The sequence below is a fragment of the Haematobia irritans genome, chromosome 5, assembly GCF_050003625.1.
Source record: "Haematobia irritans isolate KBUSLIRL chromosome 5, ASM5000362v1, whole genome shotgun sequence".
NCBI lineage: Eukaryota > Metazoa > Arthropoda > Insecta > Diptera > Muscidae > Haematobia > Haematobia irritans.
Window position 1 is genome coordinate 147,439,335 of NC_134401.1, and position 26,648 is coordinate 147,465,982.

At 34.8% G+C, this 26,648-nt stretch overlaps 1 protein-coding gene across 3 annotated transcripts in view; it reads left to right on the plus strand.

Annotated features, from left to right (window-relative positions):
• The window catches only part of LOC142238516 (uncharacterized), an 86,608-nt gene extending 60,203 nt beyond the window's left edge, over positions 1 to 26,405 (plus strand). The window contains exons 5-12 of one of the 3 annotated variants that reach the window (XM_075310187.1): positions 16,419 to 17,453; positions 17,556 to 17,705; positions 17,778 to 18,119; positions 18,184 to 18,501; positions 18,563 to 18,713; positions 18,813 to 19,018; positions 19,088 to 19,271; positions 25,441 to 26,405. In XM_075310187.1, the coding sequence (XP_075166302.1) occupies positions 16,419 to 17,453; positions 17,556 to 17,705; positions 17,778 to 18,119; positions 18,184 to 18,501; positions 18,563 to 18,713; positions 18,813 to 19,018; positions 19,088 to 19,271; positions 25,441 to 25,753 (2,699 nt within the window). In that variant the 3' untranslated portion in view covers positions 25,754 to 26,405. Of the gene's footprint in view, positions 1 to 887; positions 1,999 to 16,418; positions 17,706 to 17,777; positions 18,120 to 18,183; positions 18,502 to 18,562; positions 18,714 to 18,812; positions 19,019 to 19,087; positions 19,272 to 25,440 lie in introns of those variants that run through there. The other 2 variants (XM_075310188.1, XM_075310186.1) reach the window with 2 other exon arrangements.
• Positions 26,406 to 26,648: the final 243 nt, after the last annotated feature.

The window sequence follows — 26,648 nt, forward strand, 5'->3', positions numbered from 1 at the left end:
TTAAAGCTGAGGGTATTTTAAAGGATTCTAGTTACTTCCAACCAAAACACACAAATGCTTACATATTCTCAAAATTCTGTTTACCTAAAAAAGCTTTTTCATTCAATAGAAGAAACCTAGAAAAAAATCATGATCATCATTGCAAAACTTTAAATAGAAATATGGTGATCAAAAGAGTTTTCCACTTAAGTGATCATAATGTTCCAAGCTCATAATTAAATTGTTAATGATGTTGGCTTACTGTGTAGTATGGACTCCTAGTGTTTTTCATTATTTTGGCTATCTTACAAAGTCGTTTGTTTGTATATTTCTGTTGTTTTGATGAACATTTATTCTGATTTATTCCCATCTAACTAACCACCCACCACTGAAGAGCTTTTCTGCGTTTTGCTACGATCCCTTCATCACCCTTCAACAACTCCAGTATTTGTGATTGCCATGAAAATATAAAACCATGTTAGCATCAGACTAAAGCGATCAGTAGCGCGTTGATAGGGAAACGAATTAGAATCATCATCTCACCGTAACCATCGCCACCAGAGAACATCATCATCAACCAAGCGCCGGAACAAATAGAACGCATACGAGAACATTACTCATAAATTTGGCAAAGGCCAAAAGAAAAAGTTTTTTTTTTTTGGCGTGAAAAAAAATATCTTAATTTTTTTTAATAATGGAAGAAAATTTGTGGTGATAAGAAATCAAGGATAACTGAAATCCCCCAAAAACGAAAGCTTTATAATTTTCAAACATGAAATCTTTGAGCTAATGATTAACTTGGTTTTTGTGTTTGTTTTTTATTTAAATTCAAATTAAATGGGCTTGCAATAAACAGGTGTTTAATTTTGGTGCTATAAAATTTGCATAAATTTAAAATATGAAAACTGAAAGTGCTAAAATTTTTAAATACTAATATAAAAACGCATGGATGTATTCCCATAACCTCATGTTTTATGATTCTAAATGCTATGATATATACAAATAAATTACTTGGCCAAACCAAAGTGAATGTATAACTAACTAAAACAAAAGGCTAATCCATAAAGTTCCATTATCCACAAAATACCCCAAGAGAAGATCATCAAGGGAGTAATAATGTCGATGGTGAACAATATTTTACAATTCAAATTAATGTGAGGACTGTGGTTTGAATAAAGTTAGCCAATTTTTTTGTTGGTGTGGAGTTTGCGTGCCTTCCAGTCACCAATGACCGCGTGTGACATCAAGTGGTTAATTCATTTGACATTCAAACAAAAATAAAGCCAATTTATCATCCACAAAAAAGTACACATAAAACCTCTTCCCCTACGCTGGCTCCTCTGGCACAAAAAAAAAAGAAATCCAAACAAAAGAATATTTCATATATATATCATTGGAAAAAATCTAATTCAACTAAACCAACCAAAAAACAGACACATTCGTTTTCATTTGAATGTAACAAAAAAAAACACAAAACTTATGAATGCTCGTAAGCTTACGTAATTTAAAAAATATATTTGAATTTTCAATTTTTTTTTCTGTGCTTCGTGTACCAAAGTGATGTTCATATACAACGAAACTCATCATTTCCATGAATAATCGCCCACCTCCCCCTATTTGGCCTAACCGTATCGTTTTTCCATATGAAACAAATTAAGAATCATTATTTTTATTAAATTGTTGTGATAGTGAATAACTACGTCAGTTTCAGTGATTTTATGTATATTGTCGCTCAGAAAACGAAAAAACACACATACAAAACGAAATAGTGAAGTCACATATTGGTTTGAATTGAAAACCTTTAGATTTTTTTTTTTTGCATATCCCAGTCTTGTTTTGGTTTCCCCACTATGCGGTCGTATCTGGATTACGTTTTCATTATTGGTTTCATTCTTCTGAGTTTTCGATGTTCCAGAATAAGTTCAAGTGGTGGTAGCAGTGGTTATGGCCTGATACCCCTTTCTCATTCAGGTCATGGAGGTATTAGCAGCACAATTATTATTGTGGAAGATGCCAAAGGTAAATCATTTTATGAACTTCTTACTCGTACAAACCATTTCTGTTTTTTCTTTAAACACCAATATGTTTAACATTTTTAAAGTATAAAACAAATTTAATCATTGATTTAGACATTAGCTTGGAACAAGTAAAACTTATGTACAGAAACTTGTGTTTTTGAGAATCCTTTAAATAAAAAATCGCCTTATCGAATTTTGTAAGTAGACTGACTGTTGTTGACCAAAAGCGATTAATAATATAATTAATATAACAATAGATTGAACCTGAAATAAAACGAACTGTCACTGCCGGGGGGGGGGGGGGGTGGAATTTCAAGAAATTTTGAATATTTTGTTGAGGGTTTCGCAAAATCTATTCTGTATTACTAACAGACAGATCCTCGAAGTCGCCTCTTCCTTCCACTGAAACGATTGAAATAGTGGAAGCTATAACCAAACGTCAGAAACCTCCTGTAGATCAATTTCTGCGCATGACTCTGAAATTTTACACTTTTTCTACATCTAAGAAATGACTTAAATAAATTTCCTTTAGCTCAAAATCTTTTCTTTTTAATACCGAATCTGGTCCATAAATTTAGTTGGTAATAAATATAAATGTTGTTCATTTTTTTATACCCTCCACCATAGGATGGGGGGTATATTAACTTTGTCATTCCGTTTGTAACACATCGAAATATTGCTCTAAGACCAGGGCTGTGGAGTCGAGCCAATTTTGCTCGACTCCGACTCCGACTCCAGCATTTTTCGTCAGCTCGACTCCGACTCCGACTCCGGAGTCGACTCCGGGTAATATAACTAAATCTCATTTTAATACCACTAATTTGTAGTTCTATTGTGGGGGTACCGTAAGTGGATCGATATAAAGTATCGTATATATTTATGTGTGCAAAAAAAGGTGTTAATTTCACATTAGATGCCAATTGAACTCAATATTTCAAATTTAGGGCAATGTTTAATAAATAAAATAATGATATAAATACCCATCATAATATGAGAAGATACCAACAGTATATGTATTTGTGGACCAAAATTATTGATACTATCTCAAATCCTTTAAATTTGTTGCGAGCTATATAAAGGTTTATATTCCCATTTGCATGAATTTGAATCTGAATCGATTTAGACAAAATTGTATATACTTCTACAAAATCTATGTACTTAAAATTTAAATCTAACGTTATGGGACGTAACACAATTTTAACAAAAAATAAAAATGCAAGGAAAGTCTAAAGTCGGGTGGGCCGATTATAATATACTCTGCACAACTTTGTATTTAGATGTACATTTTGATAAAATCTCAAATCAGACTTCTCGGGCAATTTTGGGAAATATGTATAATTGTTTAGACAATTTCGCAAAAATGCATTTATGATTCATTCATTGAAAAGTTTTAAAATTTGAGTAATTTCTACAAGTTTTCGACTTAGCAGTGAGTATCAGTGAGCAAACAATTTTGGAAAAATGTTTGTGTAGTACATAAAATTTTGCAAAATTTTTTATAGAAATAAAAGTTTGAAAAATTTATCAATAAAAATACAATTAAAAAAAATTGTGTAGCAAACAAAATTTTGCAAAATTTTCTATAGAAATAAAATTTTGCAAAATATTCTATAGAAACAAAATTTTGACTAAATTTTCTATAGAAATAAAATTTTGACTAAATTTTATATAGAAAAAAATATTTCTATAGTAATAAAATTTTGAATACATTTTTTATAGCAGTGAGTATCAGTAAGAAAAAAATTGAGAAAATTTGCTATAGAAATAAAATTTTACAATTTTTTCTTATAGAAATAAAATTTTGAAAAAAATATCAATAAAAATACAATTTCAGAAAATTTATTGTGTAGTAAATAAAATTCTGCAAAATATTCTACAGAAACAAAATGTTGACTAAATTTTCTACAGAAATAAAATTTTGACCAAATTTTCTAATAAAAAAATCTATTACTATAAAATTTTGGCAAAATTTTCTGGAGAAATAAAATTTTGACTTAAATAAAAATAAAATTATGAATAGAAATAAAATTTTGAAAAATTTTTTGTGTAACAAACAAAATATTGCAAAATTTTCTATAGAAATAAAATTTTGCAAAGTATTCTATAGAAACAAAATTTTGACTCAATTTTCTATAGAAAAAAATATTTCTATAGTAAAAAAATTTTGAATAAATGTTTTATAGAAATAAAATTTTGACAAAATTTGCTATAGAAATAAAATTTTGACAAAATTTGCTATAGAAATAAAATTTTGACAAAATTTTCTATAAAAAACAACGTTGAAACCATTTTCTGTCAATATTCCACATATGCATATGGCCTTAAAATAAAATTAAAAAAAATACTTTCGATTGTTCGAAATATTTCATATAAATTGATATGGGCATTAAAATGGATCGATCCAGCCCATCTGCTAGTCTAACATTCTAGGAAACATAAAAAGATAGCCGTAATTGGAAGTTGATTTTGTTTTACAATCATGCTGTACATGCGTAAAAACTTGCTTAGTTACAAAAATGTGAAGTGTTTTAAAAAATTAGGTTTAGCCGGAGTCGGAGTCGAGCAAAATTTTTACGACTCCGACTCCAGCAAAATCTTCAGACTCCGACTCCGACTCCGGCTCCACAGCCCTGTCTAAGACCCCATAAAGTATATATATTCTGGGTCGTGGTGAAATTCTGAGTCGATCTGAGCATGTCCGTCCGTCCGTCCGTCTGTTAAAATCACGCTAACTTCAGAACGAAACAAGCTATCGACTTGAAACTTGGCACAAGTAGTTGTTATTGATGTAGGTCGGATGGTATTGCAAATGGGCCATATCGGTGCACTTTTACGTATAGCCCCCATATAAACGGACCCCCAAATTTGGCTTGCGAGGCCTCTAAGAGAAGCAAATTTCATCCGATACGGCTGAAATTTGGTACATGGTGTTAGTATATGGTCTCTAACAACCATGCAAAAATTGGTACACATCGGTCCATAATTATATATAGCCCCCATATAAACCGATCCCCCGATTTGGCTTGCGAGGCCTCTAAGAGAAGCAAATTTCATCCGATCCGTCTGAAATTTGGTACATGGTGTTAGTATATGGTAACTAACAACCATGCAAAAATTGGTCCACATCGGTCCATAACTATATATAGCCCCCATATAAACCGATCCCCCGATTTGGCTTGCAAGGCCTTTAAGAGAAGCAAATTTCATCCGATCCGGCTGAAATTTGATGTATGGTGTTAGTATATGGTCTCTAACAACCATGCAAAAATTGGTCCACATCGGTCCGTAATTATATATAGCCCCCATATAAACCGATCGCCAGATTTGACCTCCGGAGCCTCTTGGAAGACCAAAATTCATCTGATTCAGTTGAAATTTGGTACGTGATGTTAATATATGGCCTCAAACTCCCATGCAAAAATTGGTCGAAATCGGTCCATAATGATATATAGCCCCATATAAACCGATCCCCAGATTTGACCTCCGGAACCCTTTGGAAGAGCAAAATTCATCCGATTCGGTTGAAATTTGGTACGTGATGTTAGTATATGGTATCCAACAACCAAGCAGGAATTGGTTCATATCAGTCCATAATTATATACAGCACCCATATAAACCGATCCCCAGATTTGACCTCCGGTGCCTTTTGGAGAAGCAAAATTCATCCGATCTGGTTGAAATTTTGTACGTATTGGTAGTATATGATATTTAACAACCATGCCAAAAGTGATCCATATCAGTCCATAATCATATAGAGACCCCATATAAACCTATCCCGAGATTTGGTTTTGGAGCCTCTTGGAGGAGCAAATTTCATCCGAGTCAGTTGAAATTTGGTACATTGTGCTAGTATATGGCCGTTAACAACCATGCCTAACTAGGTCCATATTGGTCTATAGTTATATATAGCCCTCAGATAAATCGATCCCCAATCACACAAAAATTGGTCCATATCAATAATTGTATATAGCCCCCATATAAGCGACCCCCACATTTCAATTCTGGCTCCCTACGTACCGTTCAAAAGTTCATATCGATTCGTAATTATTTGTAGACTTACCTACACATACTTGTTTTTGTCTAATGTATATCACGTATGGACTAACTCACAATTTAGAAACCGATTTAAGATACCACAACCCAAGTAATTCGATTGTGGATGACAGTCTTTCGTAGAAGTTTCTACGCAATCCATGGTGGAGGGTACATAAGATTCGGCCTGGCCGAACTTACGTTCGTTTATACTTGTTTTGTAATGAAAAGTTCTCATAGAGAAATCCGGATCATATCGAGAATTTTTGGGGACGACAGAGTCCTGATTTGGGGACAGGAGCTTGAAGAATATATAGGCAAGTCTGCTAGTCAGTCAATATGATTTTATGGTAGGATTACGGCCACCATTTTTATACCCTCCACCATAGGATGGGGGGTATATTAACTTTGTCATTCCGTTTGTAACACATCGAAATATTGCTCTAAGACCCCATAAAGTATATATATATTCTGGATCATGGTGAAGTTCTGAGTCGATCTAAGCATGTCCGTCCGTCCGTCCGTCTGTTGAAATCACGCTAACTTCCGAACGAAACAAGCTATCGACTTGAAACTTGCCACAAGTACACGCAAAAAAATAATTCTTTCCTCCCAAACGAAATTTTAGACAAACAAAGTTCGTTTCTCATTTGCTTTTCGTTGAAAGGAAGTGTATTTGGAAGAAAAGTGTATACTCTAAGAGAAGAATATTTCATCCGATCCGGCTGAAATTTGGTACATGGTGTTGATATATGATCTCTAACAACCATGCAAAACTTGGTCCACATCGGTCTTTAATTATATATAGCCCTCCTTATAAACCGATCCCCAGATTTGGCTTGTGGAGCCTCTAAGAGAAGCATAACATACATCCAAAAATGCTTTTCTGGAGATAAAAATTCTTTGTTTTACTATGTTTTCGCAATGAATTAAAATTTTCTGCATTATACCGGATATAAAACACAGTAAGGACAAAAAAATACTGGAAATTTCCAAAAAATATTTAAAAGGTGTACTGATCCATTTCTCGGCAGAAGTGGAATTTGCGAGGAAATATTAGCCAGCGTTATCTAAACTCCTTTACGTAAAGATACAATTATAAAACGTTAATATTTTTTTTTTTTTTTTTTTTTTTATACCCACCACCATAGGATGGGGGGTATATTAACTTTGTCATTCCGTTTGTAACACATCGAAATATTGCTCTAAGACCCCATAAAGTAAAGGGTGATTTGTTAAGAGCTTGATAACTTTTTTTAAAAAAAAACGCATAAAATTTGCAAAATCTCATCGGTTCTTTATTTGAAACGTTAGATTGGTCCATGACATTTACTTTTTGAAGATAATTTCATTTAAATGTTGACCGCGGCTGCGTCTTAGGTGGTCCATTCGGAAAGTCCAATTTTGGGCAACTTTTTCGAGCATTTCGGCCGGAATAGCCCGAATTTCTTCGGAAATGTTGTCTTCCAAAGCTGGCTTATTTCTGTAGACTTTAGACTTGACGTAGCCCCACAAAAAATAGTCTAAAGGCGTCAAATCGCATGATCTTGGTGGCCAACTTACCGGTCCATTTCTTGAGATGAATTGTTCTCCGAAGTTTTCCCTCAAAATGGCCATAGAATCGCGAGCTGTGTGGCATGTAGCGCCATCTTGTTGAAACCACATGTCAACCAAGTTCAGTTCTTCCATTTTTGGCAACAAAAAGTTTGTTAGCATCGAACGATAGCGATCGCCATTCACCGTAACGTTGCGTCCAACAGCATCTTTGAAAAAATACGGTCCAATGATTCCACCAGCGTACAAACCACACCAAACAGTGCATTTTTCGGGATGCATGGGCAGTTCTTGAACGGCTTCTGGTTGCTCTTCACTCCAAATGCGGCAATTTTGCTTATTTACGTAGCCATTCAACCAGAAATGAGCCTCATCGCTGAACAAAATTTGTCGATAAAAAAGCGGATTTTCTGCCAACTTTTCTAGGGCCCATTCACTGAAAATTCGACGTTGTGGCAGATCGTTCGTCTATTCATGATGAAATGTCAAAGCATAATGAGCATCTTTCTCTTTGACACCATGTCTGAAATCCCACGTGATCTGTCAAATACTAATGCATGAAAATCCTAACCTCAAAAGAATCACCCTTTATATATATTCTGGGTCGTGGTGAAATTCTGAGTCGATCTGAGCATGTCCGTCCGTCCGTCCGTCCGTCCGTCTGTTGAAATCACGCTAACTTCCGAACGAAACAAGCTATCGACTTGAAACTTGGCACAAGTAGTTGTTATTGATGTAGGTCGGATGGTATTGCAAATGGGCCATATCGGTCCACTTTTACGTATAGCCCCCATATAAACGGACCCCAAAATTTGGCTTGCGAGGCCTCTAAGAGAAGCAAATTTCATCCGATCCGGCTGAAATTTGGTACATGGTGTTAGTATAAGGTTTCTAACAACCATGCAAAAATTGGTCCACATCGGTCCATAATTATATATAGCCCCCATATAAACCGATCCCCCGATTTGGCTTGCGAGGCCCCTAAGAGAAGCAAATTTCATCCGATCCGGCTGAAATTTGGTACATGGTGTCAATATATGGTCTCTAACAACCATCCAAAAATTGGTCCACATCGGTCCATAATTATAAATATATATAGCACCAAATTTACAGATCCCCCGATTTGGCTTGCGAGGCCTCTAAGAGAAGCAAATTTCATCCGATCCGGCTGAAATCTGGTACATGGTGTTAGTATATGGTCTCTAACAACCATGCAAAAATTGGTCCACATCGGTCCATAATTATATATAGCCCCCATATAAACCGATCCCCCGATTTGGCTTGCGAGGCCGCTAAGAGAAGCAAATTTCATCCGATCCGGCTGAAATTTTGTACGTGATGTTAGTATATGGTCTATAACAACCATGCAAAAATTGGTCCACATCGGTTCATAATTATATATAGCCCCCATATAAACCGATCACCAGATTTGACTTCCGGAACCTCTTGGAAGACCAAAATTCATCTGATTCAGTTGAAATTTGGTATGTGGTGTTAATATATGGCCTCAAACTCCCATGCAAAAATTGGTCGATATCGGTCCATAATTATATATAGGCCCCATATAAACCGATCCCCAGATTTGACCTCCAGAGCCCCTTGGAAGAGCAAAATTCTTGCCATTCGGTTGAAATTTGGTACGTGATGTTAGTATATGGTATCCAACAACCATGCAGGAATTGGTTCCTATCAGTCCATAATTATATATAGCTCCCATATAAACCGATCCCCAGATTTGACCTCCGGTGCCTTTTGGAGAAGCAAAATTCATCCGATCTGGTTGAAATTTGGTACGTGGTGGTAGTATATATTCAACAACCATGCCAAAAGTGGTCCATATCAGTCCATAATCGTACATAGCCCCATATAAACCTATCCCGAGATTTGGTTTTGGAACCTCTTGGAGGAGCAAATTTCATCCGAGTGAGTTGAAATTTGGTACATTGTGCTAGTATATGGTCGTTAACAACCATGCCTAACTAGGTCCATATCGGTCTATAGTTATATATGGCCCTCAGATAAATCGATCCCCAATCACACAAAAAGTGGTCCATATCAAGTTCATAATTGTATACAGCCCCCATATAAGCGACCCCCATATTTCAATTCTGGCTCTCTACGTACAAAAAGTCCATATCGATTCGTAATTATTTGTAGACTTAACTATACATAACTTTTTTGTCTAACATATACCATGTATGGACTAAATCACAGTCTTTCGTAGAAGTTTCTACGCAATCCATGGTGGTGGGTACATAAGATTCGGCCTGGCCGAACTTGCGGCCGTATGTACTTGTTTTTTTTTTTTTTGTTATACACTCCGCCACACTGTGGAACAGGGTATTATAAGTTAGTGCATATGTTTGCAACACCCAGAAGGAGACGAGATAGACACATGGTGTCTTTGGCAAAAATGCTCAGGGTGGGCTCCTGAGTCGATATAGTCATGTCCGTCTGTCCGTGAACACATTTTTGTAATCAAAGTCTAAGTCGCAGTTCTAGTCCAATCGACTTCAAATTTGGCACAAGTATGTGTTTTGGCTCAGAATAGAACTCTATTGATTTTGGAAGAAATCGGTTCAGATTTAGATATAGCTCGCATATATATATTTCGCCCGATATGGACTTATATAGCCCCAGAAGCCAGAGTTTTACCCTAATTTGCTTAAAATTTTGCACAAGAATAACAATTAGTACTATAGTCAAGTGTGCCAAATTTTATTGAAATCGGTTCAGATTTAGATATAGCTCCCATATATATCTTTCGCCCGATATGGACTAATACGGTCCCAGAAGCCAGAGTTTTACCCAAATTTGGTTGAAATTTGGCACTAGGAGTACAATTAGTAGTGTAGTCAAGTGTGTCAAATTTTATTGAAATCGGTTCAGATTTAGATATAGCTCCCATATATATCGTTCGCCCGATTTACACTCATATGACCACAGTGGCCAATCTTTTACTCCGATTTAATTGAAATTTTGCACAGGGAGCAGAATTAGCATTGTAGCTATACGAGCTAAATTTGGTTGAAATCGGTTCAGATTTAGATATATCTCCAATATATAGCTTTCACCGATTTACACTCATATCACCACAGAGGCTAATTTTTAACTCCGATTTAGTTGAAATTTTGCACAGGGAGTGGAATTAGCATTGTAGTTATGTGTGCCAAATTTGGTTGAAATCGGTTCAGATTTAGATATAGCTCCCATATATATGTTTTTCTGATTTCGACAAAAATGGTCAAAATACCAACATTTTCCTTGTAAAATCGCCACTGCTTAGTAGAAAAGTTGTAAAAATGACTCTAATTGTCCTAAACTTCTAATACATATATATCGAGCGATAAATCATAAATATACTTTTGCGAAGTTTCCTTAAAATTGCTTCAGATTTAAATGTTTCCCATATTTTTATACCCTCCACCATAGGATGGGAGTATATTAACTTTGTCATTCCGTTTGTAACACATCGAAATATTGTTCTAAGACCCCATAAAGTACACGCAGCGAAGGAATATGATCACCTCAAACATGTTTCAAGAGCAAAATGTTATTTTTGTATGGTGACCATGTAACATGTTTGTCACTAAAATGTTATTTTCTCGTCAAATATAACCTGCTTGCCGAAATCAGATACATGATTTCCGAGAAAAGAACATGGTTGCGAAAACCATGTTAAATGGTCACCACCCAAAAATAACATTTTGCTCTTAAAACATGTTTGAGGTGATCATATTCCTTCTCTGGGTGTATATATATTCTGGGTCGTGGTGAAATTCTGAGTCGATCTGAGCATGTCCGTCCGTCCGTCCGTCTGTTGAAATCACGCTAATTTCCGAACGAAACAAGCTATCGACTTGAAACTTTGCACAAGTAGTTGTTATTGATGTAGGTCGGATGGTATTGCAAATGGGCCATATCGGTCCACTTTTACGTATAGCCCCCATATAAACGGACCCCCAAATTTGGCTTGCGAATCCTCTAAGAGAAGCAAATTTCATCCGATCCGGCTGATATTTGGTACATGGTGTTAGTATATGGTCTCTAACAACCATGCAAAAATTGGTCCACATCGGTCCACTTTTACGTATAGCCCCAATATAAACGGACCCCCAAATTTGGCTTGCGAATCCTCTAAGAGAAGCAAATTTCATCCGATCCGGCTGAAATTTGGTACATGGTGTAAGTATATGGTCTCTAACAACCATGCAAAAATTGCTCCACATCGGTCCATAATTATATATAGCCCCCATATAAACCGATGCCCCGATTTGGCTTGCGGAGCCTCTAAGAGAAGCAAATTTCATCCGATCCGGCTGAAATTTGGTACATGGTGTTAATATATGGTCTCTAATATATAATATAGCCCCTATATAAACCGACCACAAGATTTGACCTTCGGAGCCTCTTGGAAGATCAAAATTCATCTGATTCAGTTGAAATTTGGTACGTGGTGTTAATAAAGGGTGATTCTTTTGAGGTTAGGATTTTCATGCATTAGTATTTGACAGATCACGTGGGATTTCAGACATGGTGTCAAAGAGAAAGATGCTCAGTATGCTTTGACATTTCATCATGAATAGACTTACTAACGAGCCACAACGTCGAATTTTCAGTGAATGGGCCCTAGAAAAGTTGGCAGAAAATCCGCTTTTTATCGACAAATTTTGTTCAGCAATGAGGCTCATTTCTGGTTGAATGGCTACGTAAATAAGCAAAATTGCCGCATTTGGAGTGAAGAGCAACCAGAAGCCGTTCAAGAACTGCCCATGCATCCCGAAAAATGCACTGTTTGGTGTGGTTTGTACGCTGGTGGAATCATTGGACCGTATTTTTTCAAAGATGCTGTTGGACGCAACGTTACGGTGAATGGCGATCGCTATCGTTCGATGCTAACAAACTTTTTGTTGCCAAAAATGGAAGAACTGAACTTGGTTGACATGTGGTTTCAACAAGATGGCGCTACATGCCACACAGCTCGCGATTCTATGGCCATTTTGAGGGAAAACTTCGGAGAACAATTCATCTCAAGAAATGGACCGGTAAGTTGGCCACCAAGATCATGCGATTTGACGCCTTTAGACTATTTTTTGTGGGGCTACGTCAAGTCTAAAGTCTACAGAAATAAGCCAGCAACTATTCCAGCTTTGGAAGACAACATTTCCGAAGAAATTCGGGCTATTCCGGCCGAAATGCTCGAAAAAGTTGCCCAAAATTGGACTTTCCGAATGGACCACCTAAGACGCAGCCGCGGTCAACATTTAAATGAAATTATCTTCAAAAAGTAAATGTCATGGACCAATCTAACGTTTCAAATAAAGAACCGATGAGATTTTGCAAATTTTATGCGTTTTTTTTTTTTTTAAAAAAGTTATCAAGCTCTTAACAAATCACCCTTTATATTCTGGGTCGTGGTGAAATTCTGAGTCGATCTGAGCATGTCCGTCCGTCCGTCTGTTGAAATCACGCTAATTTCCGAACGAAACAAGCTATCGACTTGAAACTTTGCACAAGTAGTTGTTATTGATGTAGGTCGGATGGTATTGCAAATGGGCCATATCGGTCCACTTTTACGTATAGCCCCCATATAAACGGACCCCCAAATTTGGCTTGCGAATCCTCTAAGAGAAGCAAATTTCATCCGATCCGGCTGATATTTGGTACATGGTGTTAGTATATGGTCTCTAACAACCATGCAAAAATTGGTCCACATCGGTCCACTTTTACGTATAGCCCCAATATAAACGGACCCCCAAATTTGGCTTGCGAATCCTCTAAGAGAAGCAAATTTCATCCGATCCGGCTGAAATTTGGTACATGGTGTAAGTATATGGTATCTAACAACCATGCAAAAATTGCTCCACATCGGTCCATAATTATATATAGCCCCCATATAAACCGATGCCCCGATTTGGCTTGCGGAGCCTCTAAGAGAAGTAAATTTCATCCGATCCGGCTGAAATTTGGTACATGGTGTTAATATATGGTCTCTAATATATAATATAGCCCCTATATAAACCGACCACCAGATTTGACCTTCGGAGCCTCTTGGAAGATCAAAATTCATCTGATTCAGTTGAAATTTGGTACGTGGTGTTAATATATGGCCTCAAACACCCATGCAAAAATTGGTCCACATCGGCCCATAATTATATAAAGGCCCTATATAAACCGATCCCCAGATTTGACCTCCAGTGCCTTTTGGAGAAGCAAACTTCATCCGATCTAGTACGTGGTGGTAATATATGATAGTTAACAACTATGCCATAAGTGATCCATATCAGTCCATAATCATATATAGCCCCCATATAAACCGATCCCGAGATTTGGTTTTGGAGCCCCTTGGAGGAGCAAATTCCATACGAGTCAGTTGAAATTTGGTACATTGTGCTAGTATATGGCCGTTAACAACCATGCATAACTAGGTCCATATCGGTCTATAGTTATATATAGCCATCAGATAAATCAATCCCCAATCTCACAAAAATTGGTCCATATCAAGTTCATAATTGTATATAGCCCCCATATAAGCGACCCCCATATTTCAATTCTGGCTCTCTACCACGTATGGACTAACTGACAATTTAGAAAACGATGTTAAGAAGTTTTAAGATACCACAACCCAAGTAATTCGATTGTGGATGACAGTCTTTCGTAGAAGTTTCTACGCAATCCATGGTGGAGGGTACATAAGATTCGGCCTGGCCGAACTTACGGCCATATATACTTGTTTTTTACTAACATTGTGTTCCACCCTAGTGCATTAGCCGACGTAAATTTTGAGTCTATAGATATTGTAGAAGTCTATCAAATTCTGTCCAGATCGAGTGGTATTTTAATGTATGTATTTGGGAAAAACCTTTATATATAGCCCCCAACACATTTGACGGATGTGATATGGTATCGAAAATTTAGATCTACAAAGTGGTGCAGGGTATAATATAGTCAGCCCGACTTTAGACTTTCCTTACTTGTTTTTTACTAACATTGTGTTCCACCCTAGTGCATTAGCCGACGTAAATTTTGAGTCTATAGATTTTGTAGAAGTCTATCAAATTCTTCCAGATCGAGTGATATTTAAATGTATGTATTTGGGATAAACCTTTATATAGCCCCCAACACATTTGACGGATGTGAAATGGTATCGAAAATTTAGATCTCCAAAGTGGTGCAGGGTATAATATAGTCGGCCCGACCCGGCCCGACTTTAGACTTTCCTTACTTGTTTTTTTTTTATATAGTTCCCACAATGATCCATCTATACTGAAAAAAATATTTACGTGATGATAAAGATTATGCAATCTACATTTTAGGATGTGCAATTTACAAAATATTAAGGACAAATTTCTTTAAAATAATGAAATCTTAATTAAAATAAAGTTTATAATCTGTGCTTCAAAAATTTTTTTTCATTAAATTTAGGATACAAATTTTTTAAATTTGCGTCCCTCCGTTAAAGTCGCATGTCTTTGAACTAAGGCTAATTTTCCTCAAAGTAAAGAAACACATTTTTGAAATTGCCCTTAAATTAACTGAAATATTACAACTTTAGATTTAAGATTAAAACGCTTCAAATATATATTTTTGCGCCTTTGGTTTAAAGTCTTTTTGGAATTAAGAAAACATTTTTTACTTTGAAGTATCCGTTATTATTTGGATTTTTTAACTGGCAAAGAAATGTTAGTACCTTTATTATTCAACCTCGAAAAGAGAATGAAAATTTGATAAATGAGATCTGTATCCTATTTTTAATTTCATTGGCCCTAGATTTAAAGCCAGATAGGTCGCTAAAAAAATTTCTTTATTTTAAAGAAGCCGCCTCTTTGGCTCTGAATCAAATCCAAAATCCTTAAGGGAAAGTCAAAATCTTTGGATCCAATTAAACTTTTTTTGAGTGTAGGAATCTGGTGTTAATTTGGAACCATTTGCTGAAAATAATATATGATCTTATCTTCGATTTTACTGCTTAAATATCTAGAATTCGCAAATTCATTCAAGTTCCCTGAAAATTTAAATATACGTAGTATTTTATTCTCATTCTCAAGGATCAATGGATTTAGTTTCTTGAATTTAAAAATAAGCGCCCAATTTCCTGTGAATATCTCGAAATTGGAAGCCATGCCCGTTTCTTTATGCGCCTTGTGTTCTTTGATAATTTTTACTTCAACATTTTTTACAGAAGGTTCATGGTGAAGGGCATATAAACATCGACCCAGCTCAACTCAATTCCATTCTTACATGTCATTTACACCTTATTATAATATTTCATCTATTAGCCATCATTTTTTTTTGTTATCATTTATGTAAAAAAAAAATAGATTCGCATCACAGAGGGTTGCTGGTTGCTTTTCTACCATCTTCATCATATTTGCAAATTTCAATGTCATTTTGTAACTGACAGATTAAGCATTTGACTTTGAAAACATCCGCTTTGTTATGACAAAACACATAAGTTAACGATAATCCCCTCGATTAGATTTTAGAGCCCAGAGAAATACTGCCACAAATGCCCGTGAAAACCTTCAGACATTAACGTTAAAAAAAATGTTTGAAAATCTTAAACTGTTCATCAGCATGCAGAGATAATTTTTCATGAATTTCCATTTCCAAAATTCCCACATAAGCAAACAAGAGAAAACCATCAACATGCCAAAATGGAAAAAAGCCATTAATTACCATCACGTATAGAAGTTTAAGCATTAACGCATTCTAATTTATTTAGCCCTGAAACAAAACAAAAAACTCAAAAATATTACTAAAATTTACAAGCACACTTTTTTCATGCGAAATAAATGGCATTCTTTTCACCCTTCTTTGCATATTCCAAAACAGCTTGCTTTAGGCGGGTGTTGGCCGGCAAACGGGTGGCCCCTCATTGGGTGCGACGGACCATAGCTTGCGAACGTGTGGAAGAATGTATGAGGGAGTGCGGCCGTGAAAAACGTTTCACTTGTGAAGGTTTCAATTATCGCCTTGATCCCTCGGGTCATGGCCAAGGAGATTGTGAGTTGATTGAGATCCCATTGGCCCAAATTGATTTGTATTCAAGTGCAAATCGAAGGGATTCTAATCTTCTGAGGCATCCCGATTATGATTACTATGAGAGAGATCGTAATGCTCCACCCAGTTGTCGTTATAATGTATGCCGCGATTGTACCAGTAAATTGCCACCATCGCATTACAATAAGCCCAGTGGAACATGGAGTGATAAACCACCCTATAGAGATGAACACTATTTGCCCTCGCCGCCAAGTGGAGGGGGTAGCAGTGGTTACTACAGTCGTCCACCCAGCAGCTCCTCATTGGAACATTATGGTCCTTCGGGGCCCTCAGCACCATCATACGAATCACATGGCCGCCCACCACCTCCACCCTATTCCTATGAACATCACAGTGGGTCCCATGAATTCTCCTCCCATAGTTCTGGCTACTATGAACATTCGTCTCACAGTGGTTATGGCAGCAGCGGTGGTGGTGCCAGTTTAGATCCCATAGATCGTTATGATATACCACATCATGGTGACCGTGATAGAGATCGTGATCGTTATAGGCCTGGTGGTGGTAGTGGTGGTGCTAGTCATTATCCATCCAAATGGGAACCTGTACCCAGCAGCGGAGGTTATGATGGATCGACGAAACACTCACAGGAACGTTATAGACCACCCTATCGTCCGGGACCAGAATATACACCCTATCGTCCCTCAGGTCCTGACTCCTATCATCCGGGGCCCGCACCACCACCTTCGCATAATTACTTGGATCGTGACCGACCCTCAGGATCTTCCTATAAGAAAGGAGCAGGAGGAGGAGGAGGCAAATATATTCCCTATCTAATAGGAACGGATAACGAATGGGGTTCTTATGGAGGTAGTTATGGAGGATATCGCAATAAGCAGACTGCCTATTGGGGTCTATCCGACCATCGTACTAAACCCAAGGATCCCATAGATTTTAACTATTTTGATTTAGGACAACCGCCACGTAAGGGAGAGCCACCACATGAGAGTAATTCCGTGTTAAATTATCCGGGATCGAGCTATGGAGGCTATAGCAAGCACGAAGGATTTAATGATCGTTTTGATTATCGCCATCAATGGACACGACGGCCAGGACCAGATGGTGAGATGATATTTTAAGAAGAAGGCCTGCTCTTATTCATGCTTTTTTGTTTTTTTTCTGTTTCCCTTAAAGAATGTTCGGCTAAGACATCTGAAGGTTTTCGTCTGCACAAAAAAATTGTGAAACATGTCTATTCAGCCCCCACTCTAACGGAATGTGAGCGTTTATGCTCGGGCCAGGATGGTTTTATATGTCACACGTATTCATATCGTTATAGCTCGGGTAGCCGGGATAATTGCATGCTTTGCGATAGACCCATCAATCGTTTGGATTATTATGTCGATATAGAACCAGATCGTGATTTTGATATATATTCGATGGCCGATGATGTGAATGTATGCCGCAAACATTCACGCAGTGATGGGCCCAGAGGTGGTTCGGGTTCCACAGCCCTATCGGATCCAAGAAATGCTCGTAAGTTGTCGTAGGGAATGTTGAGACTCCTAACTACAGAATTTCATTTTATACATCCCTGCAGAATGTTTCTTCCGTGCCATTGATGCCACCAGATTCTTCAAATCGATTGTACGAGATTCTCTGACGGTTCGCTCGGTGGGCGAATGTGAAATGGAATGTATTAAGTCAACGAAATTCACCTGTCGAGCTTTTGCCTTCCGCTATGGCCAGCAACGTCATGCTGGTATTATCGACAATTGTCAGCTCAGTGATTGGCCTGTAAGGGATATGGACAAGGAACGCCACTTAGTCTTGGATAATACTTTTGATATCTTCGAGAGAGCCAGTTATGGACATGGATGTGAAATTCAGCCAATTGTTGATGAGAAACATAAGAAATGTAAGAGCATCATAAGAGAAATTACCCTAAGGAACATCTTATCTATGAAAAATCTTTTTAGCATTCTGTTATTTGGGCTATGGCTCTGCTGCCAAACTTCTAACAGCGGCCATTAAAAAGGTTATCACAGCTCCCTCTGAAATGGAATGTAAAAAGGAATGTATACGTTTTAGAGATTCCACATCGTTTAAGTGTTACTCCTTCAGCTATGGGTAAGAGATTACAAACAAGCACAACTCATTGAATCATTCATTAACCATCATCATCATTAATCCCTTTGTATATAATTTGGTCCATATTTTTCATCGTAGGTCACGCAAGGCTACCTTCAATTGTGAAATGTCCGATTTGGATCAGACCGAATTAAAATTGAATGTTCATTATACCCATACTGATGATCGTGATTATTGGTTATTTGCTTGGAATCCTTTCGATTATACATGTCGCGATAAGGTCAATACCATTGGTGGTTCAAGGGTTAATAATAATCGTCGCATGGATATATTTAGGGAACCTGGTAATAGTTAAAGTCTATCGTCGAAACGATCATAAAGTGATATCGATTTTTATTCTCCTTTAATTTCAGGTGATTTGGCTTGGCATCATTATTCGGTATCGGGCAAACCTTGTCGCCGTAGCAGTCCTTGTGAGAAAAATCTAATAACCGGTTTCTATTCATGCGAAATTGATGGTGGTGAAATAGGTTCGTGGGACTATTGCTGTAAGATGGATCATCCTTGTGGTTATTCGCAGGGTTTCGATTATCCATGGTAAGTGTAGCTAAAGCTGAGAAGATTATTGGAATTTAATTTGCCATTTGTCAACAAATATAAGGTAGTGTAATGAGAATTAAAAAAAGTCGACCTTTTCAAATTTTGGAAAATTTTAATTTTTCTATTATTTGCATTTTAAAATGTGAACAAATTCGTAACCATCCCCAAAAATTATAATTTCAATCCAAATCCTAATTATTCTCTGCGCCACACTGTGGAACATGGTATTATAAGTTAGTGCATATGTTTGCAACAGCCAGAAGGAGACTAGATAGACACATGGTGTCTTTGGCAAAAATGCTCAGGATGGGCTCCTGAGTCGATATAGCTATGTCCGTCTGTCCGTGAACACATTTTTGTAATCAAAGTCTAGGTCGCAGTTTTAGTCCAATCGACTTCAAATTTGGCACAAGTATGTGTTTTGGCTCAGAATAGAACCCGATTTATTTTGGAAGAAATCGGTTCAGATTTAAATATAGCTCCCATATATATATTTCGCCCGATATGGACTTATATGGCCCCAGAAGCCAGAGTTTTACCCTAATTTGCTTAAAATGAACATCAAAGTGGGTTCCATGAATTCTCCTCCCATAGTTCTGGCTACTATGAACATTCGTCTCACAGTGGTTATGGCAGCAGCGGTGCTGGTGCCAGTTTAGATCCCATAGATCGTTATGATATACCTCATGGTGACCGTGATAGAGATCGTGATCGTTATAGGCCTGGTGGTGGTGCTAGTCATTATCCATCCAAATGGGAACCTGTACCCAGCAGCGGAGGTTATGATGGATCGACGAAACACTCACAGGAACGTTATAGACCACCCTATCGTCCGGGACCAGAATATACACCCTATCGTCCCTCAGGTACTGACTCCTATCATCCGGGGCCCGCACCACCACCTTCGCATAATTACTTGGATCGTGACCGACCCTCAGGATCTTCCTATAAGAAAGGAGCAGGAGGAGGAGGCAAATATATTGCCTATCTAATAGGAACGGATAACGAATGGGGTTCTTATGGAGGTAGTTATGGAGGATATCGCAATAAGCAGACTGCCTAATTTGCTTAAAATTTTGCACAAGAAGAACAATTAGTACGATAGTCAAGTGTGCCAATTTTATTGAAATTGGTTCAGATTTAGATATAGCTCACATAAATATCTTTCGCCCGATATGGACTAACAGGTTGGCTGATAAGTCCCACATAGGTGGCGTCGCTAGTAATAAATGCATATTATTTTTATATAGTACCAACCTTCAAATGATTCGTGTCAAAATTTGACGTCTGTAAGTCAATTAGTTTGTGAGATAGAGTGTCTTTTGTGAAGCAACTTTTGTTATTGTGAGAAAAAAACGGAAAAAAAAGGAATTTCGTGTTTTAAAAAAATTCTGTTTTCTGAAGGGAAAAAATGCGATAGAAGCAAAAACTTGGCTTGCTAATGAGTTTCCGGACTCTGCCCCAGGGAAATCAACAATAATTGATTGGTATGCAAAATGCAAGCGTGGTGAAATGAGCACGGAGGACGGTGAACGCAGTGGACGCCCGAAAGCGGTGGTTACCGCTTTAACATCACAAAAATCCACAAAATGATTTTGAATGACCGTAAAATGAAGTTGATCGAGATAGCAGAGGCCTTAAAGATATCAAAGGCACGTGTTGGTCATATCATTCATCAATATTTGTATATACGGAAGCTCTGTGCAAAATGGGTGCCGCGCGAGCTCACATTTGACCAAAAACAACAACGTGTTGATGATTCTGAGCGGTGTTTGCAGCTGTTAACTCGTAATACACCCGAGTTTTTCCGTCGATATGTGACAATGGATGAAACATGGCTCCATCACTACACTCCTGAGTCCAATCGACAGTCGGCTGAGTGGACAGCGACCGGTGAACCGTCTCCGAAGCGTGGAAAGATTCAAAAGTCCGCTGGCAAAGTAATGGCTTCCGTTTTTTGGGATGCGCATGGAATAATTTTTATCGATTATCTTGAGAAGGTAAAAACCATCAACAGTGACTATTATATGGCATTATTGGAGCGTTTGAAGGTCGAAATCGCGGCAAAACGACCCCATATGAAGAAGAAAAAAGTGCCACAAGTCATTGAGAACGATGTGCAAAAATTCATGAATTGGGCTTCGAATTGCTTCCCCACCCAACGTATTCTACAGATCTGGCCCCCAGCGACTTTTTCTTGTTCGCAGACCTCAATAGGATGCTCGCAGGGAAAAGATTTGGCTGCAATGAAGAGGTGATCGCCGAAACTGAGGCCTATTTTGAGGCAAAACCGAAGGAGTACTACCAAAATGGTATCAAAAAATTGGAAGATCGTTATAATCGTTGTATCGCTCTTGAAGGAAACTATGTTGAATAACAAAAACGAATTTTGACAAAAAATGTGTTTTTCTTTGTTAGACCGGGGACTTATCAGCCAACCTGTTAATACGGTCCCAGAAGCCAGAGTTTTACCCCAATTTGATTGAAATCTTGCACTAGGAGTACAATTAGTAGTGTAGTCAAGTGTGCAAAATTTTATTGAAATCGGTTCAGATTTAGATATAGCTCCCATATATATCGTTCGCCCGATTTACACTCATATGACCACAGTGGCCAATCTTTTACTCCGATTTAATTGAAATTTTTCACAGGGAGTAGAATTAGCATTGTAGCTATGCGTGCCAAATTTGGTTGAAATCGGACCAGATTTAGATATATCTCCCATATATAGCTTTCGTCCGATTTACACTCATATTACCACAGAGGCCAATTTTTAACTCCGATTTAGTTGAAATTTTGCACAGGGAGTAGAATTAGCATTGTAGCTATGCGTGCCAAAACGATTTTTGTTTTGAATTTGAAAAAGTCGGCTTTTGACATATACGATTACAGAAAAGTCAACCTTAGGTTAGGTTAGGTTAGGTGGCAGCCCGATGTATCAGGCTCACTTAGACTATTCAGTCCATTGTGATACCACATTGGTGAACTTCTCTCTTATCACTGAGTGCTGCCCGATTCCATGTTAAGCTCAATGACAAGGGACCTGCTTTTTATAGCCGAGTCCGAACGGCGTTCCACATTGCAGTGAAATAATATTTTGACAAAATTTTCTAAGAAATACAATTTTGACAAAATATTCTATAGAAATAAAATTTTGAGAAAATATTCTCTAGAAATTAAATTTTGACAAAATTTTCTATAGAAATAAAATTTTGACAAAAATTTCCAAATTTTTATATGAGAAACTTATTTTGACCTTATGTTTTTAAATATGCATTTTAAACACGGCTGCCACAGTTGGTAGAATTCTACCAAAAATGGTAGACTTTTTATTGTTTGGTAGATTGGTACAATTCTTGATATTCTGGTCGATTTTACAAAATATTGCTCTCAAATTAAGAGATACTTAAATTTTCTACAGAAATAACATTTTGACAGAATTTTCTGAAGAAATGAAATTGTGACAAAATTTTCTATAGCAATAAAATTTTGACATAATTTTCTACAGAAATAAAATTATGAAAAATTTTTCTATGGAAATAAAATTTTGACAAAATTTTCTAAAGAAATAAACATTTTGACAAAATTTTCTATATAAAGAACATTTTGAGAAAATTTTCTATAGAAATAACATTTTGAGAAATTTTTTATATAAATAAAACTTTTACAAAATTTTCTAAAGAAATAAACATTTTGAGAAAATTTTCTATTGAAATAAAAATTTTGAGAAAATTTTCTATTGAAATAAAAATTTTGAAAAAATTTGTTATATAAATAAAACTTTTACAAAATTTTCTAAAGAAATAAACATTTTGAGAAAATTTTCAATTGAAATAAAAATTTTGAGAAATTTTTTTATTGAAATAAAAATTTTGACAAAATTTTCTATAGAAAAAAAATTTTGACAAAATTTTCTATAGACATAAAATTTTGACAACATTTTCTATAGAAATAAAATTTTCTATAGGAAACAAATTTTGAGATATATTCTATAGAAATAAAAATTTTGAGAAAATTTTCTATGGAAATACAATTTTGAGAAATTTTTCTATAGAAATAAAATTTTCAGAAAATTTTCTATAGAAATACCATTTTGAGAAAATTTTCTATAGAAATAAAATTTTGAGAAAAATGTCTCTAGGAATAAAATGTTGAGAAAATTTTCTATAGAAATAACATTTTGACAAAATTTTGTAAAGAAATACAATTTTGATAAAATATACTATATAAAAATAAATTTTGACAAAATTTTCTATAGAAAGAAAATTTTGAGAAAATTTTCTATAGAAATAAAATTTTGAGAACATTTTCTTTAGGAAAAAAATTTTGACAAAATTTTCTATATGAAAAAAATTTTGATAAAACTTTCCATAGAAATAAAATTTAGATAAAATTTTGTTTTAATAATAGACTATTTTAATTAATAGAAAATTTTATCTAAATTTTATTTCTATGGAAAGTTTTATCAAATTTTTGTCAAAATTTTGTCAAAATTTATTTCTATAAAAAACAAAATTTTCTATAGAAATAAAATGTTGAGAACATTTCTACCGAAACAAAATTTTGAGAAAATTTTCTATAAAAATAAAAATTTTAGAAAATTTTTTATAGAAATAGAACTTTAAGAAAATTTTCTATAGAAATAAAATTTTGAGGAAATTTTCTATAGGAAAAAAATTTTGAGATATATTTTCTATAGAAATAAAATTTTTACAAAAGCTCCTATAGAGGTAAAATTTAGAAATTTTTCCTATAGAAATAAAATTTTGACAGAATTTTCTATAGAAATAAAATTTTGACAAAATTTTCTATAGAAATGCTATTTTGATCAAATGTTCTATAGAAATAAAATTTAGACAAAATTTTCTATAGAAATAAAATTTTGACAACATTTTCTATAGAAATAAAATTTTCTATAGGAAACAAACTTTGAGATATATTCTATAGAAATAAAAATTTTGAGAAAATTTTCTATGGAAATACAATTTTGAGAAATTTTTCTATAGAAATAAAATTTTCAGAAAATTTTCTATAGAAATACCATTTTGAGAAAATTTTCTATAGAAATAAAATTTTGAGAAAAATGTCTCTAGGAATAAAATGTTGAGAAAATTTTCTATAGAAATAACATTTTGACAAAATTTTGTAAAGAAATACAATTTTGATAAAATATACTATATAAAAATAAATTTTGACAAAATTTTCTATAGAAATAAAATTTTGAGAAAATTTTCTATAGCAATAAAATTTTGAGAACATTTTCTTTAGGAAAAAAATTTTGACAAAATTTTCTATATGAAAAAAATTTTGATAAAACTTTCCATAGAAATAAAATTTAGATAAAATTTTGTTTTAATAATAGACTATTTTAATTAATAGAAAATTTTATCTAAATTTTATTTCTATGGAAAGTTTTATCAAATTTTTGTCAAAATTTTGTCAAAATTTATTTCTATAAAAAACAAAATTTTCTATAGAAATAAAATGTTGAGAACATTTCTACCGAAACAAAATTTTGAGAAAATTTTCTATAAAAATAAAAATTTTAGAAAATTTTTTTATAGAAATAGAACTTTAAGAAAATTTTCTATAGAAATAAAATTTTGAGGAAATTTTCTATAGGAAAAAAATTTTGAGATATATTTTCTATAGAAATAAAATTTTTGCAAAAGCTCCTATAGAGGTAAAATTTAGAAAATTTTCCTATAGAAATAAAATTTTGACAAAATTTTCTATAGAAATAAAATTTTGACAAAATTTTCTATAGAAATGCTATTTTGACAAAATGTTCTATAGAAATAAAATATTGAGAAAATATTCTCTAGAACTGAAAATTTTCTATAGAAATAAAATGTTGATAAAACTTTCTTTATAAATAAAATTTTTACAAAATTTTCTATATAAATAAAATTTTGACAAAATTTTCTATAGAAATAAAATTTTGACAAAATTTTCTATAGAAAAAATTTTCTATAGAAATAAAATTTTGACAAAATTTTTCATAGAAATAAAATTTTGACAAAATTTTCTATAGAAATAAAATTTTGACAAAAATTTTCTATTGAAATTAAATTTTGAGAAAATTGTTGATCTGTATACCAGAACCCTTCCAATCTATCCAATTATATGAACCCTAATACATATTAAATTTCTCTATTTACTACAGGTGTTTCGTAGGCGATGAACCCGATCAATGGCGTAAATGTAGTGATCGCTACTATCCTGGAAATCATACCCTGACACATTCTGGACTCAATGTGAAACCTCTGAAACCCAGTGATAAACGTAAACCCACCGATAGTTATTCGTCAGCATCAACATCCGATGAATATCAAAAACCACCCAGACCTGGAGGTCTACAAAATTTAAGCGATTTTACAGCAGCTCGCCTATGGCCAGTAACGTATCTGTATAGCGAGGGGCCACCAAATTCAACAGAGTTTAGTAATTTTGTTGATTGCAATAAAGAAACGTGCTAACTTGAATAATAAAATTCTTTATGAAATCGATTTGCAATGTAACCTAATTTTAATTTACTTATGTACGAATATTTAGTTTGGTTTATAAGTATATATATATTTTTTTTTTAATTTGTTTATTTTTATTTTTTTATTATTATAATTTTTCTTGAATGAATGTAGGATCTAACAGATATGTGATTATTTTTTATTTTTATTTTATAACCTATTCTTAACTCCATAGTTCTGGTAGATATTTTGTGTTTAAGAGCAAGATTTGTATGAAAAAATGCGAGCTCTTTGGATCAAACTCCTAAAGGGGAAAAATTAAAAATAATCATAAGAAGACTGAAGCGAAATTATAATTACTTCAACACTAGCTGTAATAATTAGAAGCAGCAGTTTGTCTATGAGGAGGTAAAGGCCCGAATCTACAGTCTTCTGAATGTTCTTTTTTTATATTTATTTATTTATTTTTTTCCACTCACTTTGGGAGTTTAGTAAATAAACCCTCTCATTGCATTTGTATAGGGCTCATTGTCTTTCATTCAAATCTTGATATTCAGAACAGCTACAAAAACCATGGATATGTGATTATTTTTTAAATGTATATTTTTTCTTTATCCCTTCAGTCTAACTTTCTTTAAATATAATAACAAAAAGAGATTTAAAATTTTTGGTTTGGATTTTAGTTATGTAATTTAATATGAACTTCATTCGGTTCGTATATTAAGAATTTCTTTTGGGTCTTAAATTTTAAGAGCATTATTCCCCACTTTAAATCAATGGTTTCAATTTAGTATTTTTTTATTTAGGTTATAATTTGCTTAAAATCAAGAGCCGATGATTTGAAAGTAACCCCAATTCAATGTTAATTTATACAAATATAATTCGATAATAAATAACATAAAAATAA